Source organism: Synchiropus splendidus, chromosome 8, assembly GCF_027744825.2.
Source record: "Synchiropus splendidus isolate RoL2022-P1 chromosome 8, RoL_Sspl_1.0, whole genome shotgun sequence".
NCBI classification, from domain to species: Eukaryota; Metazoa; Chordata; class Actinopteri; order Syngnathiformes; family Callionymidae; genus Synchiropus; species Synchiropus splendidus.
Window position 1 is genome coordinate 21531202 of NC_071341.1, and position 20441 is coordinate 21551642.

The 20441-nt window shown below is 42.2% G+C and overlaps 2 protein-coding genes across 6 annotated transcripts in view; one reads left to right on the plus strand and one right to left on the minus strand.

Moving 5' to 3' along the window:
- b3gat1a (beta-1,3-glucuronyltransferase 1 (glucuronosyltransferase P) a) overlaps positions 1 to 2325 on the plus strand; it is an 81351-nt gene extending 79026 nt beyond the window's left edge. For both annotated transcript variants that reach the window (XM_053873877.1, XM_053873878.1), the window contains one exon: positions 18 to 2325. The gene's annotated coding sequence lies outside the window, so the exon portion shown is untranslated. The remainder of the gene's footprint in view (positions 1 to 17) is intronic.
- LOC128764256 (beta-galactosidase-1-like protein 2) lies at positions 1776 to 20022 on the minus strand. 4 transcript variants are annotated; one of them, XM_053873872.1, is made up of 20 exons: positions 19911 to 20022; positions 19684 to 19806; positions 18988 to 19173; positions 18746 to 18814; positions 18160 to 18255; positions 16573 to 16681; positions 14982 to 15074; positions 14827 to 14908; positions 13744 to 13808; positions 13505 to 13589; positions 11623 to 11766; positions 9729 to 9809; positions 7609 to 7715; positions 6424 to 6570; positions 5414 to 5485; positions 5244 to 5322; positions 5086 to 5173; positions 3900 to 4032; positions 3514 to 3630; positions 1776 to 3087 (listed from the first exon to the last, which is right to left on the minus strand). In XM_053873872.1, exons 2-20 carry the CDS (start codon positions 19752 to 19754, stop codon positions 3001 to 3003), a joined length of 1911 nt encoding a protein of 636 aa, XP_053729847.1. In that variant the 5' UTR covers positions 19755 to 19806; positions 19911 to 20022; the 3' UTR covers positions 1776 to 3000. The 4 variants fall into 4 exon arrangements, with proteins under 4 accessions (XP_053729847.1, XP_053729846.1, XP_053729848.1 ...); XM_053873871.1 differs by having other exon boundaries at positions 19926 to 20020; XM_053873873.1 differs by having other exon boundaries at positions 18988 to 19047; positions 19136 to 19173; positions 19684 to 19986.
- Positions 20023 to 20441: the final 419 nt, after the last annotated feature.

The following is a 20441-nucleotide window of genomic DNA, read 5'->3' on the forward strand; positions in this document are numbered from 1 at the left end:
AATCCCCTCTGTTGCAGGTGCTCTGCCTCGGACCCTGGACGGAGGAAGACGAAGCAGCCAGCAGCGCTCGCCGTGGACGTGAGCCTCAGTCGGACCTTCTGACGGAGTCAATCTTAATGTATCATATTAAAGCACAGCATGACGGAGACGTGTCAGTGTGGACGGGAGCAGAGAGACAGCACAACCACAACACAGCCAGCAGACTCTGAACGGCTTCACTTGAACAAAGACTGAAGAGCCGGAGGGAGACAGGGGGGCGTGGCCTCGGTCATCAGCATGGATGACCAAACAGCCACCAGGACTCACTTGTAGATTTTGGCGAAGAAAGGAATGTTCTTTTTGATAACTATGAAGTGTTTATTTAACTGTTTCTGGGTGTTTTACGAGCACTTGACTTGCTAGTACTACTGACTCATTCATTGTCACCACACTTCACTTCCTCACTGGAGACTGACGGAGGATTCCACGTGTGTAAAATTGTGATCCCACCATCCATCACTTGTCAAAGCCCATGGAAGCCACGTGCACTGGGCCACCAGCGAAACATAAGAGCGTGGCATGGCTGTCTTTCGTCCGGGCCGCGATCCGTATGATACCTACCAGACGCCGCTGGTCACTTTTGTGCAGCCGAGCAGATAGAAGCGAGATACATCTCCCAAATGTTGCACTAAATCTCTTCCTAACAAAATGCCATCAAGGCGTCGCATGAAATATGAATTTGGAGACGAAAACACCAGCTGGTGCGAGTGATAAATAATAGATTGAATTCATGAATGCACGGCGGAAAATGTTTTGTTCTCCATCAAACGGGCGGCCACCGCCGCTCGTGACCAGATATTGAAGCAGGCGGGTGAGAAAAAGCACAAAGAATAAGTATGTTTTGATAATGTCGCCAGTCACAACGTCGGGCCAATTTAGCCTGCAGGGTTCGGATTTGCTTCTGCGTCGCTTTTCTCACTGCTCATCTTGAAGCCATCATGCCATGAACGACGCATCAGACCGCTCTCATAATGTGCTGCAACAGTTGGATCGCTACTTCTACGAGAATTTCTCATTTTAGATGTGCAATCTTCAACAAACTTCAAAAAGGAAAGTCGTATCACTAGTGATGGGGCAGTGAGGCTTCATGAAACAGTGTGCCCTCCTTTCAGGGATCAGTAGGTGGCGCTGTTGGTTTAAAGATAAGGTGAAGATTCATTGAAATAGTTGTTCATATCCATAGATTTTAGAGTAGAGAATTCCATCTAGTGGGCTCTGTAAATGGGGACACTGTTTCACGAAGCCTCACCAGCACATCACGACTTATCACGAGACCCAGACCTGTCCAGTCTTGATAGTCTATCTAACTCCATCCTCATGAACAAGACGCCTTGCTGAAGCCGAACCTTCCATTTGGCTCAAACCTGAAGCCACCAGACACCCAGCTCCGCAGCAACTACACAAACACGATATAATCTTCGCGCCAACATCTCCATCCTGTCTTGTCACTGTATTCATTCACCTTCTGCCACTTCCTCCCCTAATGGGGTGTATTAATATTTATTAAGACAAAAGAGGGAAATGTATTTATTTATGTATTTATTTCAAAATGAGATCTAAACGTCTAACAGCAGCATATTAGCAAATCTGTATTCAAGAGTGTCACAAATTTAAAAAAAAAAAAGCTATTTTTTATTTCACGTCTTCAATAGTGAAGTGATGAACTATTCCAAGGGCTTCACCTTGAAGGTCGATGAAGGATCAAGCAATACCGCGAGAGGCCACTAGAAGCTCGAAGGCACAAAAACCACACGCTCCCCTTCAGCGCCATCTGCCATGTCAATCACATTTTCTCTGCATGTGACTCTTTGGGTGTTTATTTGACACAGTGGATGTGTTCTCCGAGAGCGATGTTAGCAAGTGAAATAAACAGCTGAGAAGAAGGAGCGAGTGCTGGCAATTCTTCCGTCGCGTGAAGATGCTGGGAAAATCAGGAGAGAATTCCAACTTAGAAAAGACACCGAAAGTAACTGACTTAAACTGGAACTCTCAATTCCATCATGGCAGTCAAGAGACAGTAGGTGGCAGTAGCGGCCCAGACTCACCACCACAAAGTCACAACCAAGAGTCAAATCCTTCAAAACAGAGGTGGTAAACTCACCACCTGTGGGCCATTTGCGGCCCTAAGGATGCAGTTCTGCGGCCCACCACTGGGTGATCATGGGTGTGGCTCCTACAGGACACTCCCACTTTTTCCAATGTGAGATGGTTTAACAGAGAAGGCCATAGAGAACCTAAAAGCGTGAACATGATTCTGATAAATGAAATTAATAACCACTAAATAAACATTGAATTCATGGCGGGTGAAACATTTCACATAAGACTGAAGAGTTTTTCCTAGCATATATCTTTATTTATCATTACATTTTAAGATAAGGAAAATATGAAATTACATTGTGTGATGTAGTGTGGTTCTTTTTCGACAGCAAAAAGAAAACATTTCCTCCACCTCAACTTTTTTTCAAACCACCGCAAATTACAATTTTAGAACTGTACCGTGTGAATTAGCCCCACCCACTAAATGTAAGAAGGAAAATAGGTCTTGTTCATACATAAGCTGCAGCGGTCTATAAGCCGCTGGTGCAGTGGTGCTGTCTGCACTGGAGAAAGGCTTCAAAATGCATGAGGATGACTTCTAAACTAGTTTCAAAAATGGGCTCCAGCATGGAGACTGACTCATGAAACACACTGTTCTCAACTGGAATCATCGACAGCTGGAGGGACTGGTTTGAGGAGTTATTATAAGGTATATTGAGAGATGAGTGAACAAAACAAAAGAGGTTGATGGACAGGACGAGGGCAGAAAGGAAGGAAGTGGAGGACCAGCAGATGAAGGAGGAGTCCCCGGAGGGAGAAGCCGAACGAAGGTTCAAGTCTTCTGACAAGGAAAGCTCCATTTGATGACTCCAGTTGGATTCTCTCAAGTTTGACCTCTGTCAGCTTCCAATCCTGCTCCAGTCCTCACTGGACCGCCACAGTGGACCCGTAGTCCGGGCTGCTGGTGAACTGGATCTTCCCATCTGATTCCTGCTCTTCAAGCACCATGACCTGTCAGAAAGCAGTGTGGGAGGCTGAACTCTGGGGTCAATAGATTCTCCACAACTTCAAAGCTACACACAGCCAGACACCAGCAGCAAACAGGAAGCGGCAGGAGAGCAGGCCTTTTTCAGAACTCCAGAGCCAGAGGTGAAAAAAACAGCTTAAAACCTCCTCAAGTCAGCCATCATCCTGGTTGGTTGGCTCAAACATCTTTGCAAGCTACCGTCACATGGTCAGTCAAGTGATGGACAAGATGAACTAAAAGATGGATTTGTTTTTTCTAAATTAAACCGGCTTAAATGGCAGATTTTCACTGACATATTGTGTGTAGGCCTCTCAGTATGAAAGTAAAACCCTGATGCTGAAGCACTAGTAATGATCTGAGGTATTCACATTAGATATTCATACGCCGAGTCATTGAAACAAGAAGTTCACCTGGTTGTCTCCACTGTGAAGCCACGGTGCCGGGAGGTAGAGAGTCTGCTGGGGTCCGACGGACCAGTACCGGCCCAGATTCCTCCCGTTTATGAACACAACCCCCTTGGACCAACCCTGTAATAAGAGAACGTAAAATCAATTTCAGTTAAACGGACACAAATGTCATGGATCGATCTGTCAGCTGCACATCATAAATCACCAGATGAAAGGGTATAAAAAACAAAAACATTATCTTTGAATAAATCCTTATGAACGTCTGCTTTTAACTAGAGGACTCTCTTTAACAAGACTTTATACACAGTATATATATATATATATATATTTCACTGTGCTGTTTACAGGAGGATCAGTCACCAGTGGCATGTTTATGAAGCGCCACTCACAGGCAGTTTGATGAATGTGTCTTGAGGGGTTTCGTCCACATGCAGCCGCCCCAGGAAGAAGCTGGGGTAGGAGGGCGGCGGCGGCGGCGGTGGCTGCTGCTGCTGCTGCCTCCACTGTCCAGACGCCACCAGTCTGTAAAGAGACACCTGTTTTATCCCTCAATAAAGTTTTACAGAGCATTAAAAGAGAGAAATCTATAGCTTGTAGCTCGGCACCACCGCCGCCTCTGACGCTCCCGCGCTGAAGCGGATTTATCTTCCCGAAGATTCCCATCAGCAAATTTAATCATGATTCACTTATTGGTATTTAGTTCTTTATCTAATTTCACATCATGTGCTCGGCAGCTACTGATTAAAAATGGCTTAAACTCGAGCTGCTTCTGAAAGAAATGGAGGCTTTTAAACATGTTTGTTTTTTATCTGCAAATGGAAGATTAAAATCGTCATAAATAAATCACCTCTGGTCACCTTCGATTTATTTTTTATTTTGACTTTATCCATCCAAATTGAGAATGAATTCATGAATTAATCCTGACATTAAAACAAGATGGGACACCACACACCACTCTCTTATTGACCCACACATAGAGTTTACAATATTCTGAGGAGCAATGAGCACAACCGGACATTAGGTGGCAGTAGCACGACGGCCTGTTTATAACACACAGGAGAGGTGAAGAAGAAGCTGCGCTCAGGAAATGAATCAGTAGACGGCGGTAAGTCACCATAGTTTATTGATAACAGTTATTGGATTGTATGTTGTATATTAATGAGTCAAATAGTTCAATTCCTGGCTGTTTTAAAAGCAGCTCTTCATGTCAGACCAACACAAAACAATGAGGGGAATCTGGAACGTTCTCTGTTAGCTGTAGTAATTTTTCATGAAATACATTCATCTGTTCTAAAGTTCTTTGGATCACAAATGAAATGCAAATGAAGCCCTGAATTGATGCGTGATTTCTAGAGTGTAATATGCTTTGAGATTCCTCATACATACAACAGAAATACATCAGTTTAACACACAACATCTGACTAAGACTTGTCATACACTGTATTTCTTTTTAACCATATTGGGATACTGCGTTTCATATATACAAGATTCTTAGTGCACAGGTGTAGTTGTTGTTGCTAAACCTATTAGTATTTTTTGCGCATCATATAGTGCAGTACTTCTGAAAGAACTCACCTGTGAATAAAGTCTGGCTTCATTTCCAAACTGTAAATGACAAAATCTCTCAGTGGCCTCTTATTCAGCTCCACATCTCCAACAAGCCCTGAGAAATCAATCCGAGGAGCTCACATTAATTCTTTTCAGGACAAAACAAAACTTTTTCTGCGTTGAACCTTTGCGCTGCTCATCCAGGGTCTCGCCAAAATTCACCCTTCCCCAGTTCTCCACCAACAAACGTAGAGCTCTTTCTTCCTTCATTTGTGTTTTAAAAAGAAATGTTTTCTTTAACTTTCGGTCAAATATTCTCACATTGAAAATGTTAATAGAAACACAGTGACTCAACCTTTGCATCAGGGATCGGGAGTTCTTGGGTTTTATAATCCAAAACACCAATAAAGAGTCGGTCCACAAAGACCTGCAAGAGAATAACAACAAAGAAACAGTTTTTCTCGGTTTAACTAATTACACAAAAGGTTCAGGAGCAAAGGCACAAGTGCTTAACACTTCTTTCTTTGGAAAATTATGAGAAAAATAAGTCAGTTTTCCTGCTGAATCAGTGAGAGCCAGTTTTTCTGAGCAGATTTCACCCTGAAGAAATTGAACTTGCTGGCGGCTCTTATTTTTATGAAAACTGTAAATAGTTTTCCAATGTTGTGATTTCCATCAAACAATGAATGTTTGTAGATTAAAACATGACAGTTTGGTAAAGAGAATACCAGGCGATTATTAGTGCTATATAAACATGTCCTGTAATTTCCAGACTATAAGCAGCTACTTCTTCCTCGTGGTCTGAACCCTGCCACTTATACAGAGACGTGGATAATGTATGGATTTTTACAGGTTAAAGAGCCTCACGCTGCCAAAATATTGAGCCTTGTAACATCACACCCATGACATCACAGGCGTTTTATTGACTTTAAAGCGCTCTAAAAGCGGTTAGTTCCTAAGGGGCTCATTGGAAAATTGGTGAAATGACATTCAGTTTTTAGTTTGGGACGCAACGTCCTTTAACCTATTTTCACTGGCTGGCTAAGTGACTCCAACATTTTTTTAAATTTTATTTCTTGAATATTTGCTGTTATGATATTTTCAGAGGGGACGTTTCGCAGTTTTGTTAATTCCAAAACTCATCTGAGCAAAGTCAATAAGATCCAATATGCTTCAATTACAGTCACAGACGGAGAATAGGACATAACAGTGACACTAATACCAGATTCATCAAACGCTCAATGAGAATGTCACAACTCCACCACAACACAGATTGAATGTGTGATTTATAGTTCGCAGATTCCATCAAGCCAATGTGTAAAGGTGCAATTTCGCAGGCCTAAAAATAGGGAGTGCCGATCTCACCAGCGCTCTGTCTCTGACACTGTTTCTGGAGTGGAGCCGTCCTCCACTGGTGATGAGGGTCTGGTACAGCGTATAGCCGTACGACTGGCCGTTGTTGTGGTTAACAGGAAGGTTCTCCATGTTGACCGGGGTCTCCGACTTGGTCGGCTGCACGTGAAAGGGACAAGAGTTATTCACCAGGCTGAGTCTGGAATAAATGATACATCAAAGTGCAGAGCAACTCTTTCCGTCAGCAGCATTTTCCTGCCGTACCTTTGGGAGGTGCACAGTTATTTCCAACATAATAAACACTCCCTGCGTGGAAGTGATAAACCGCCTCCACACAAACAAATGCAGCCTGCAACCCAGACGTCTTTCTTCCACTAAACACTCTTTATAAGAGCTATTGTTCATGTCTGGTCAGGAGGAATGTAATCGTCCTCTCAGAGGGAAACAAATTATTAGGACAGAGGCAGAGAACCAGTGTGGTAGGCAGCCAAGGCATTGTTTTCACAGCATGAGTTGGCTTTTAACTGGAACGACACCCTCCTCTACAGAACTCCATATTGTTGCCTTCCAGACTTACTGTACTGTTACCATGTCAGATTCGGTGTCGGTTGGGTGTAGTACTACTGCGAATAAGACGCACTTGTTTTGAGGTCAGATCATAAAGGGGACAATTCATAGTACTGTAACCCTTTTCACACAGAAACATGATGTACTTTAAAAAAAGAAACAAAAAAAAATAACATCAATAATGTGGCTGTTAAGCTTTTAATGGATCGATTTTCTCCTAGTACTACTTTTACAATGGGTATATAATTCTAACACAAAAATGTTTCTCCTAGTACTACTTTTACAATACACTTGTACACAAAAATGTACACTCCACCACATCATCATTTTATGGATTTAACTGGTTCATATGAAGATGTGCCATTCAGCTGGTGACATCATCATCAACTCTAGAACAACACCTTGAAAATGCTAAATGGGTGGCAAAACAAAAAAAAAAAGAAAATGTGGACCAGTGGAAACACCGTGTCAAGTACTGACCTAGCTGCCTGAAAGCACTTGCTAGCCACAGGACCAGTGCTTTTGCTTCCACTGTATATGTTTGGCTTCGCTCTGAGCTGTAAAGTGTTGTGCAGACAATCACAGGGACTCACTCCAACGCTCCTGCCAGAGTGAGGGATACGCTCTCACCTTGTCAGTGAAGTGCAGAGTGTCCCACAGCGACAGATGTTGCTGGATGACCACAGGCTGGTACGCTCTCCTCTCCTGAAGACTTGGCGGCTCTGGCAGAGGCTTGGCTGAAAACAGTGCACAGACTGTGAGTCTGACATCTTCATCTCCCTATCAGTAAACACCTGATTACATGGAGACTTTCACTTTTGGACCTGAGACATCTTGGATCCCTCTGATGAGAGCTGGGAGAGGCAACTTTGGACAGAGACCAATTTTCCAATACGAGCCAAAAAATGGCACTAGAAAATGTACATTTCTGTTTGTTTTTGTTCTGTTTTTGAAACTGTGACCATATTCATTTGGCATTTTAATTTTATTTAATTTTTTTAAAATACAACCTCCTCTCAAAAAGCTATTATGAAGTTGTCTCCATTAAAAAAAAAAGGTAAAATGTTGTCAGTAATAGATTTTGTTGTGAGACATTTTGACAACCCGCTTTCTACTGTTTGACAGTGTGACTTTTTCCTCAGATTTTGTAAATCCATAATCTCAAATTGAAGGGAACAATATCAATGTCTAAATAGAGCAGAACTCATATTTCTGATTTATTAGCGTGATGAATGTAGTGAGCTGAAAGGCGACCATGTTCTTCAGTTCAACTCTGTATTTAAAAGCTGGTGTCACTCTGCGAGGATTTAAGTCCTCCTGATCCTTGGGAACTATTTCTTCCTCACTTCAGTCGTCCAAATTGAGTTTTTTATGAGCAAAGTGGCAATGATTAAAAGGCGAGGCTCCGTCCCTCTGACAGCTTTTGTAGGCACAGACACTCCCACTCCCCGAGGAAATAATAGCAAAAACATTTCCACTCTCTTATCACCAAGTAGTATCAGCTGGAACACTTCTTTGGGGATAATGGAAGCTTAAGGGTTAGCGAAACCTTGTAAACCTCACAAGCCTTTAGTGACGTATAAATAAGGACATAAACTGGACGTGAAAGAAAAACTGCATCCGTCCATACTGGACTGCACGTCCTTCAACTGTACATGTGCAGCGGACATTTTCGGTCATTTGGGTTTTGGAAGTGGTTAATACTGAAATTGAGTCTTGAAATAAACAAGTTAGAATTTAGAAATGATTGTAAATGTTCAGCGAACATTTATTTATTATATATTGACCGTAATTTCCAGAATCCACTACTGTAATATATAGATTTTTACAGGCTGAAATCTGATTAAATGAGAGATGATGAAAGCGATGAAATCAGAGGCTTTTTAAACTGCGCATTTTGAGGGCTTTAATGTGAATAAAAGTTGTGCAACGCTGTCTCCAGACAAAGTGCGTTTGGCTCTAAAGTCCGACGTGAACACAAGCGAGTCGGGTTTTGGCCGCTGACTTGGTCCTGGCTGGAGAGCTGCACTTTGTCTATTGTGAGAGCAGCATGGATAAATCAAGACGCACCATATTACGCAGCTTGTTTCCACTATTTCCTCACTCTCGATGCTGGAGCCCATTTTTAAACTAGTTTTGAAAAGCGTTTTTAAGCCGATACACCACTGACCTGTCCACAGCGCAGACAGCACCAGTGGACCTGCAGCTTATGTATGAACAAGTTCTATTTTCCTTCTTAAATTGAGTGGGTGCAGCTAATGTTGCAGTGCGCTCTATAGTCCGGAAATTACGTTTTTTATTTATTACTTACTAAAAACAGAAATAATGACACTACAACCTAGTGGCTAGAAGGTTGTGGGTCTGCCTTGCTTAGTTTGGACTGAGGAATCCCAACCTCTCGTGATGGGCCAGTGAGGCATCATGAAACAGTGTCCTCATTTTCAAAGCTCAGCTCACATTTGTGATGTCAATGTGACTGATGTGAAAGATGTGATGTGGCACAGTAAAGCCCTCGGACAAAGACGGACTTACATATGACACAACATGAAGTAAGAGCAGTCGCTGTAGGTCTCCGGCTCGTGCAGAGCTCACACGTCTAATCCCTCTTTGTAATAATAACATGCAGTGTTATCCCCCTTTAGCCAACAGAGGAGGGTCCGACAAGGAGAATTACTCCAAGTGTGGTGTACGGGACATGCACGAGAGAGAAAAGGGACATGAGATGCAAAGCAGCAACACATAACACTTACTGTGGTACTGGGTGAATAAATCCCTCAGAAGATGGTATTTGGTGGTATAATCCCCGGCCTCGGATAATGGAGCATCGTAATCTGAAAGATAATGTACGATCAGAGCAGCGGGCTCAGGAACCAGAGAGGCACGGAATACCAAGGCTGTCTTAGCACACATCTCCTGTCGCAGTTTCACTTTGAATACAGACCTACAGAGGGATATAGGTAGGAATCGGCCGATAAGACCGGATAATGCTGGGGGTGGGAGGTGGTTTTCCCTACTGCCGAGGTTTAAAATTCTCACCTTCACACTGCTAAAACAAGGTTGTTACCATGTGCCCCAAGGAGGGAATAAAAACCACTGAGGCCCCACTAATTTAGAATCCTTTTGTATTTTATAAGGTAATCAGGTGAAGGTCAGAGGCTTTTGAGTGTGAATTGCACAATATACTGCGTCTTCTATTTTTCCTTTATTTCTCCTCTAGATCTGTCTGCCTTGGCCAAGACTGATCTGGAATAAGTGAGGCACTTCAGGTGTATTATATTCACAAGAACAAAAATAAAAATCAACATTGGAAGTTACAATTTTTGATTTTTACTCCTAAACATCACGGCGACTCAACTATAGCATCCTTGAGATTTTCTTTTTTAATTTAGTTTAAATTTTCACATTTCTAAATTATTTTCACACAGTAAATGAAAACAAAATACAGCAGAAGCAAGAGGTCGCAGAGGAGGAGGATGCTCCCAATTCAGGACCTGATGAAGAACCATTTTAACCATTCTTTAAAGAGGCCTTGCTGTGCAATTTTCCTGACATCGAACGAATCATGGCAGAACAAAACGTTTCATGCAGACTTATGTTAAAAACTGCATGACCGGGAAATGCATAGGCATGGTTCGTTCACATTTTACTATGTAATAAAGGGTCATTTCAACTCGTAGCGGAAAATACGGATCGTCATACAGCCCAGGTAGCTTTATTTCCACCTCATATTTCCAAACCCTGCCAACATTTCACAGACCGGGTGAGCAGATCCCATACTGTTGAGCATATTTGAGGTTTGCTACCGAGTTAACCATATCGTATGTGGGTATAACAGTTGAAAATAAATGGTTATAATGGGTTGAATTCTTTCGTGGAAGATGTAACAGATAATCATTTTTGCTTCACCACGACAATGGCCATATGGGATTATTGCATATGTCAAGGATATCTAGTCTAATGGAATGCATGCGTAGTGTCTGTTTGTTTTGGCTTTGGTTTTTTATTTGCTGATTTGCTGAACCTGAAATTTGCCTTAATCTAATGTTAACTGTAAGTAAAGTTTTAGTTTGCAATGTCTTCTTCTTCTTCTTCTGCCGCTTATCTGGGGTCGGGTCGAGGAGGCAGCATTTGGAGCAAGGAAGCCCAAACTTCCCGATCCGCACAAACCTCCTCCAGCTCTTCCCGGGGGATCCTGAGGCGTTCCCAGGCCAGAGTGGAGACATCATCTCTCCAGCGAGTCCTGGGTATTCTCCGGGGTCTCCTCCCGGTAGGACATGCCCAGAACACCTCCCCAGGGAGGCGTCCAGGGGGCATCCGGATCAGATGGCCGAGCCACCTTAACTGGTTCCTCTCGATGTGGAGGAGCAGCGGCTCCACCCCGAGCTCCTCCCGGTTGACCGAGCTAGTTTGCAATGTATTTACCTTAATGTCTTAATGTCTTTTAACAACTCTTTCTGTGAAAAATAAATTGTGATTATAGTTGTGTCAGTGGGCATCATTTCGATATGCCAGACGGCAAAACCTTAACTGATTCACAAGCACCTGCATCAATAATGAATAACTGTCATCATGAAATGATCTTGCAGGGAATCATTTGTGTCTCGTCAGATGGATGTCAACAAACAAACAGCTGGTTTCACTCACCGTAGCTTGTGACCATTGGCTTCGGCGCCGGCAGATCAATAGCGTACGCTCCATTCATGAACCCAAAGTTGGTGCCTCCATGGAACATGTAGAGATTGATGGACATGCCGAGCTTGAGAATTTGTTTGACCACCTCCACCATGTCTGACAACAACAGGGAAAATCGATTCAAATCAGTTTCTATTCTGATGCATGGCTAGACGCAAAGGAAACGTACAAGGACTGGTTACGGGGCAAAGCCTCAACCCATTAATTTCCCTGCAGTAAGAAGCTTGTTATAACTCCTGGCTAGTAATTAAAAATGCATATCAGACTTCACTGATAAGAGTGAAGGACATGGGGCCTGGTGAATCCCAAATTAGCTGTGTGAGCCACAGACATGAAGCACGCATGTTTCAGGGTAGTGGCCGACCCCACACGTATCTCAGTCTGCGGAGCTATCAAGGGCAAGAATTTCCTCTGAATAGTCCTGTGTTCACTCCCCACAGTGTCGCACTACATGGTGACAGTCTGTTTTTTCACAACTTCACTTGCTCAGTGAGCTCAATTTCAGCGGGAAGTCAGATGTCTCCTGTTCAGAGGAGTCTTGGTGAGGATGTGAAGGCTGCTGCGAGGGAGAGAGCTTAGAGGAACCTGCAGTATGGATGGCTGTGGAATATAGAAACGCAGTGACAAAAGCAGAATCGTACAAAGAAGTTTTTGTGCAACTAACTGCGGGTGAGGAAAGCGCCTAAAAACGAAAAGTAGAACACCAAAATAGGCCTCTGCAACCTGCTGTTGATTCTGCAGTCTCTCAGAAGACTCAGTTTGATATGATATATTTTGTGTGTGGTGTTTGATAATATGTAAGACTAGGATTGAAATCATTACATTTTCATGACCCACTCTTTAGAGCAAGTGCAGCCTCAGGGCCACTTGTGTGAAACTGTACAGCTGCTCTAGGAGTTTTCATTTTTCTTTCTTTGTGAGATATGTGTCGAATATGCAGTGTTTTCGGGTCATTAGTGGGTGTCACTGGTGCTCATTCTTAGCATAGATGTGCAGAATAAGGGGGCTCTGAAGGATATAGCTCTCTCCCTGAAGCCTTAGGGGAGAAGATGGGGAAGATCTGGGACAGAAGAGGCCGTTTTCCTCAAGCCATTTTCATAACGCTGTCCAGATAAAGGACATGCTGGTGCAGGATTGTTCACCATAAAAAGCTTTTCGCTCCTGTATGCAAAACTTGTGCAGATGCAGATAATTTCCCTTCTATTTTCTGCAGCAGGGATCAGTCTGGGTTAAAAAAAAATCATATTCATGAAGGCTCTCTTGCTATGTGAACCAAAAAAACAAGCTAGTCAAGAACACAACGGCAAATAACAAATACACTGGAATGCTTTTGCTTTCATTCTGAATCACGGTTTACAGTAAGTGCATCCTTTGATGCTGTTTTCATAGATTGGTTGGTGAGAGAAGAAGTGACCATCTGCTCAGCCACCACTACTGCGCTTCACTGTGAGTGGGACTGGTTTGCAGCATGGAGACTTTATCTCACACTTCCCCCACGGCAATGTTCTTGTCCTTACTCTCGTTTCCTGGGGACACAAACTATTTTAATCCCTGCTAAGGTTTTTGTCTTGACTCTTATTTATCCGCAGGGCTCTGAAAGCCTCGAGACACGGGAGATTTACCTTGGAAGACTCTGTATTGGCTTCAGGCACAAAAGCTGTCTCGTGGTCGACACAAATGAGGCAGTAATATCGACCCCCGGTGCAGAGAAAGACCTTTCCCTCCCAACAAAGAATTTATCAGCCTAAGCAAAGTGCCATCACCGTTTCAACACCTGATCTAACTGCGGTTCTGCAGTTCTTTTTAGTCCTGGGTGTGGATTAGGCTTGCTCACCCTCAGCCGGGTACACGTGGTGAAGGTCCCCCCAAAGATCAAACCAGCCCGTCCAATACTCCGTCACCATCTTCGGCTTCTGTGGCTGCACGACACAGAGAAGGAAAACGTCAAGCTTTGATGTTAACAGAGCAAAAGGCTGTCAGTATTTATATGATTAAGCAAGTCAGAAAACAGATTGTTTTTATCTATGCAGGCTCACATGAACAAGAAAAATACGATAATATGAAGTAACTCACATGTAGTTCTTCCAAATATTTGATGTCGCCCAGATCCAGTTTCTGAAAATTCAAGGTTTCTAAAGCTTAAGAAAGAAAGAAAAAGGGTTCAGAGAGACCCAAATCCCCAGTTAAACTAAACAAACAAACAATTGGCAAGCAGGTGAATATCTATATTAATAGGGTAATTATATGTGTGGTTAATCAGGGTTATTTATGTTTATTTTTTTTGTAATGAATACATTTAAATGAATGCATTAAAGTCCCAGCAGTGGAGGATCCATTTAAATGTGTTTTAACTCTAATTCCTGGAGATACTTTTCATGTGTTTTAGTTGTGTACACTGATTTTACTCCAAGATTTCCTTCTAAAATAATCATAACAATAACCATCATAACTATAACTGGTACCATTCACATCCTGTTTCTTAATCAGCAGGTGCAAAGTGATGTTTTTTGTCTGCTTTTCTTAAAGTTGTATGCAATATTTGTTAAAACAATGACTACAAATATTATGTGTTAAGCGTAAACATGTTTTCAAGATACTGTAAACTGAATTATCGACTGTACATCAGACGTTCCAAATTTAGTAAGAAAATCCTGTGCCATATTGTAGAAGCTTAAACTTGAATTTGAAACGAATTTCTTGATTCAAACTACTGAAAAATGCGGACTTTGCGTCGGAGGATGATCATCTCTCTCTCGCGGTTTTGTGCTGCATTTAAGATTTAATAGAGCAATTTCTTGATTTCCTCTGTTAATGTTGCTCTGTGGGCTACAATGTACTGATAATTGCAACGCAAATCCCCCAAACAACAATAGTCATCACTGCAGGAACAGGAAACTTTCATTACAAAAACACCAATAAAAAAAGACGAAACCCATGAAGAGATTATTTTCTGGTGCACCCTGGAGAATCCTGCTCCTTAAATAAGCTCAGTTTCCTCACACCTCATCTGATGATGTAACGTTTGTCTACATTTGCGCCCTTCCTAACCTCTGGAAAACAAAAGGAAATGGGTGTCGAATTGTGCTGCCTGGCATTGATGCCCACTCTCCTGCTCACCGGCACAATGGACAAGCGCGTTTGTTTGTTGGACAATACCTCCATTAACTCGTCCAGGCTTCAGCCCGTCTTTGTCATCTGAGGTCAGCAGCAGCTCTGTGATGCCTCTCGACAATAAAGCCTGCGAAAAGAAAAAAACATTTTCAGTCCGGTGTGTATGTGATTGCGCACACACATGTGAACGAACTCCTCGCCTCTTTGATGAAAGCCATGTAGTCCTCATCTTTAGCATAGTCTCCATATTCATTCTCCACTTGAACAGCGATAATTGGGCCACCCTTGGAGTACTGCAGAAGCCAGTGAATAGATGACACACACATTAGGGCTGTGCACTTCCTCCTGACCGGCTCGCCGCTCAATACAGCTGCATTTCAAAAACACTGTGAAATGGGAATCAAAAATTGCTCAATGGTGCACTGAGATGAAAAAAAAAAGTGGATGGCAAAGATGCGAAATTAACAGCATAAGTGAACAGTGCTTTGTTGCTTTCAGTAGCATGATGTGGGAACCAACATCTCATTTGGTGAAATATGAGAATAATGGGTTGGTTTCATGTCAGTAAACACTTATCGATGTGGGCGAGGGGTTTTAAAATAGTCTCACGCACACCCACTTTGCCTCACCAGAGTTTACATACAAACACAAAAATGCACCTTTTTGAAATGTTGCACAGCTAAAACAGACAGTCCCACGCTGAAGAGTAAAAGCCGCGCTCACGTTTCGGCTCCATTGTGTTGACATTATACAATGTGATGTCATCACCAAAACATCTACGATGAAGGAGACTAAGCCAGCGCGATGATGGGCAGACAATTCAACACATATATTCTTTCATAATTTGGTCCCGACAAAGCTTGAAAAATAAAGCTTACAACTGTGCCATGACTCAAATATAGCCATATTTAAATTCAATTTTCCAGAAGATTTTAAACTTTGTCCTGTAGAAGGCATCCTGTGCTTTTTACCTAATTTTACTTCTTCCCACACTCATTGAATAATTCACTTTTCTCCACCCCCTGAGGGGGCTTTGTTATTGGATTAAAGCCTCTTAGGGGGCTGAGCACACCTCAGAGAAAGGTGGTTACATTAGGTAACCATTCCTTCTGTAGTGATGAGGCTTCATGAAACACTGTCCTCATTTTCAGTGCCCAGCAGATGCCACTCACTGCTGAGAACCTTGGGATTTGAACAACTATTTGAATGAACCCTCACATCATTTTTAAACCAGCGCCACCTGCTGGGCTCTGGAAACAAGGACACAGTTTCGTGAAGCCTCATCAGTATTTATCACCTGTTGCTTTAATTTAATGTTTTGCTGTAATAGAATAAAGCGTAATTGCACATCCACTCGCGGCTTTTTTTATTTCAGGCAAATTGATGCACTTTAAGTCTTTTCTGTTACAGACAAGAACAATGTTAATTAATGTACTCTTTTTCAAAGCTGATCTACATACTTTCTTTTTTCTTTTCTTTAATGTTTACAAGGATACAATGTTATGCAGAGGTGTGCTTATAGTCATTTTTTCGACAAATGATGCTCTTTTCAGAGGCGGCGAACAGTTGGGGGGGTGCGAAACGTTTAATTCTTCCTGGGGGGGCGCAAAAGAAAATAATCGAGAAGCACTGCATTAAATTATTTAAATAAGTGTCACATTCACAATCGATTTGAGAGGAATCCTAGAACGATCAAGAGTTCAAATTTCATGTATGTTGCATGTATGTTGTATGTAATATGCTAGGTTGATTATTCATTTTCATTTTAACAGCGACAAATAAAAAGTCCACCTGAAAAGGCACCACTGTTTTGATGAGTTGGTTAAAGTAGGAGTCCACTGCGTCGGTGAACCCAGGATAAGTGGTCCTTAGTTTCATGTTTTTATCTCGCAACAACCAGCTGAAAAGACACAAAATGTTAGACATGAAGCCCTCAGTCTCACTGGAGCTCCATTACAGGGTATCAGATGTATCTTCACAAACTTCAGCATGACGATCACAAGATGCCGAGGCAGACAGCAGCACCAACTACCCCGGGAAATGGCTGAGATGATAATCAAATGAATACATATCACCTTAAACTCGCTGTCACTTCAGGCAAACTACTATAAAAATATCTCCCTCCTATCTCCCCCTTCTTACTTCTACCCATTATCTGTCCACATCTATTTTGATTACAGGATTATACAACTGGTTTCGGGCAGATACGCCTGCCAGATTTAATTAGCACTTCCTCCAATATGTGAAGAATCCACAATAACTTCCATCTTCATATCATTTTTGGCTCATTTACACGACACCGAAAGCCCTCAACGCTTATCTTGATTTATGGAGATGTGAAGCCTTGATGTCCTCAAAAGACAGCACGTGAAAAACTTCTTTAATATGCAGCGCAAGCCTGTCGTTTCAGTCGGCGACGACATATTTAGGCACATTTGAGATTTGATAATACACATAAATGACTGTAAACACTGGGTCTATAATCACAGCCTTTCACTCTCAAGATACCACTCATTCATCATTGCTTAACATGTGACCATAAAGATGCCACAACACAAGCCAATCATTGAGTTGCATTGAGTTGACATCAAATCAACTGCATTTGTGAGAATACTGGGGACAAATTAAATTCATCTGATAATGTGAAGACTGTCGCTCAAAATCTCTCATCCAGCTATTTTTTACTTAACAAAGAAAATGAATGAAAATACACATGAATTTTGATGGAAAAACGAAGTGGAACTTAACATGGGTTGAATAAAAATTATTAAATTATTATTTATTTTAAATTCAATGGCTTAAACAGACCCAAATTTTAAAATATGCATGACTGTTTCTTACAGCAACAGAACGAAAGATTTTAATTTTTAGTTCCGTGATGAAGAATTTATTATATCTCTGTAAAGACAAGATAAACTTTGCTTTAGGTAAGGACATTTGTTTGATCTCAGCAACAACAAGCAGAAAAAAGGTCAACATTTCTCACCATCTAAATGATCAAAGGCCAATTCAAGTGAAGAAAGGAGTAGGTGGAGGCAACAGGCAGGGGTGATCTGTGACAGATGACTAGCAGCAAGAGTGAAGGGCATTTCTGACACCTGGCATGGTGCACGGTTCAGGCAGACGGACAACGTAACAGGAAGCAGAGTAAGAAGCGACAGAGAAGAGGAAGCATAGGTTTTCATTGGAGTGACTGAGGTGGATCAGACAAGGAGACAGTGGACATGAGCCAGGTAAAAGGAGAACAGGAAGACTGGATGTGGTGAATGAAGGTAAGAGTGAATGATCATGATAGGTTAAGGTGGAGGAGGCTAACTTGCAGTGGCAATGGCCCACGCTGGGAAATACACAAAGACAAAGGAGTTAGGGAAGCTTAACCTGGGTAGTCCTCCTAAATCCCACTCAGCACAGATATATGGTCCTGGTCGGAGAATCACCCACAAGCCCAACCTGGAGGCAAGCTGCAGGTAGGCTCTGAAAGAAAAACGCACTTAAAATTAAATTTAAAAAATTAATGAATAATTCATTTTTGTTAATGTGCTCGTTATTTTCAATATTAGCAGAGAAAGAAAAAAAGCTTGTTGACCAAAAGCAAACGCTAATTGGTTTTATATATAAATATGAGTCTTAAACAACACCGCCATCTGTTGGTACCAATATGTACTGAACTGTTTTACAACAGCTTATGTGTTTAATTTTGGCCTTCACTTCAGTGACAGACCGTTGTCATGACTCATAGTGATGAGTTTAAATATGAAATAATATGCCCCGCCCTCTCTTTGACAGGTTTCGCCACTGCTTGACTTCATCATTGAAGTGAGCCATCCTCTGCTTGAAATGCATGAAAATGTTGCAGCAATATAACCTCGTCTGCCACCTTAAAAGGGTGATTATCTTTACATTGATATCATCGGAAATTCTACAGTGACTGACTCAACCCGTGACTCAACAATGTTTCACTCACACCAAGTCCAGCTCATCTTCAAAGTTGAACACTCCTCGCTCCGGCTCATGAAGGTTCCACGGCACGTATCTGAAACAATACTTTTATTCAAGCCAGCTCCAAAATAACATCAGAATTACAGCACTAAGCAAGAAAAAAAAGGGGAAAAAAAGATGACTAAAAGAGCAAAACTACAAACCCAGATTATCTCAAGGTCACTCAGAACAGTTCATTCAACATGGGGAGCTGAGTAGGAAGCATACGTTGTGAGGGTATTGAGTCCACAGGCCTTCATCTTCAGCAGCCGGTCCTCCCAGTACGCCCTGGGGACACGGAAGTAATGGATGGAGCCCCCCAAGATGCGGAAGGGCTCTCCCTCAAGACTAAACTGAGACGCATCAGCCTTCAGACCCTCAGTGCGCTGCATCCTCCTGGCTTGGGGCGGCTTCCTTCAGGGAAAAAACAGCATGGATTTAGCAGCAAAAAGATAAATAAACCACAGATTCAGAGGCAGTGGAAGGATCCCCCTGAGTTAAACTCCCTCGCAGGAAGATGCATTACCTGGCAGGCGGAAAATAAGTGGAGCACCACATTTAAATAACTGCATAAGGATTATCTTGGAAACTCAAGCCCCATAACTAATAACAGTTCAAGGTTCAAGGACCAGCAGTTATGATGAAACTCTTTATGAGCCCAAGAGGTAGCCGTAGTATTGCCAATGTGTTTCATAGAGAAAAAAAACACATTACTTTAGTCTGTCCACACGTAACCACACCGGAAGTAATAAGCTATACTTATTCAAATGTAAGCCTGCTGCAGTTGAGCCAATTTGACCACGCTTCTGATGAGTAACTGTGGACTCGTAATGACGCCTGTCGTCAGTCACAGCATGAGGAATGGAGCCGGAGACTCCGCAGCAAACATGGAGTTCCATGGGTGTGTGTCAAGCGCCGTCTTACCTGGTGAACTGATAAACTATAATGGCACCGAGCGCAACACAGAGCAGCCACAAATATCGCCGCTTGTGCATGGACCAGATTGAAGAAGATTGCAGGAGTTCGTGGAGACGTGGAAGGAAATGTCTGCACAGAAGTCCCTCAGAGAAATGAACCAAAATACGAACAGTCACAGAAAGCTCAATCTTGCGACATAACTTCGGGTTTTAACGCAGAATCGGATGATTTACCACTAAAACACTTGCCTCCGGGGAAGGTATTTTCTCACAAAATCGATGATGAACTTGACAAACTTGCGTAGAGACACGCCTTCGTGAACGAGAAGGGTGGCGTGTGTTGACCCACGTGACGCGTTAGGGACTGTCGTAAAACTGAAAACAGAAATAAGGGATCACTCCAAAACTATACGGCATTTTACTTAAATTCAGAAGTCGGTCCGACTGTGTGAGCGTTTTACAAAATATTAGACACTGTGTAAGACATTTCATTATTTTCATTATCATGCTATTTCATGATATACAACACATGTATTATTTGAATCGTGGGGGACATAATACTGCGTACTTTTATCTGAGAGCTCTAAGAATGACGCACTAAAATAGATCACACGGTATTGCGGCCTTTTTCTTATTTGCTTTTTTTTTTTTTCATTTATTCATTGTAATGTTGGGCCTTTCTATTTCAATTTTGCTCCTGCCGTGTTTGTATTGTTTTCTTTTGAAAAATTTCTACGTGGAATTGATTAATGTAACTGCCTCAAA

What these genes read in the sequence shown, in the direction of transcription:
- LOC128764256 (XM_053873872.1), bottom strand. Translation starts at nt 19,754, where the DNA reads ATGCACAAGCGGCGATATTTGTGGCTGCTCTGTGTTGCGCTCGGTGCC. An exon ending in ATAGTTTATCAGTTCACCAG is followed by an intron (nt 19,174 to 19,683) that starts GTAAGACGGCGC and finishes TTTTCCCTGAAG; the next exon opens with GAAGCCGCCCCAAGCCAGGA. An exon ending in AATATTTGGAAGAACTACAT is followed by an intron (nt 13,590 to 13,743) that starts GTGAGTTACTTC and finishes TGTGTCGTGCAG; the next exon opens with CCACAGAAGCCGAAGATGGT.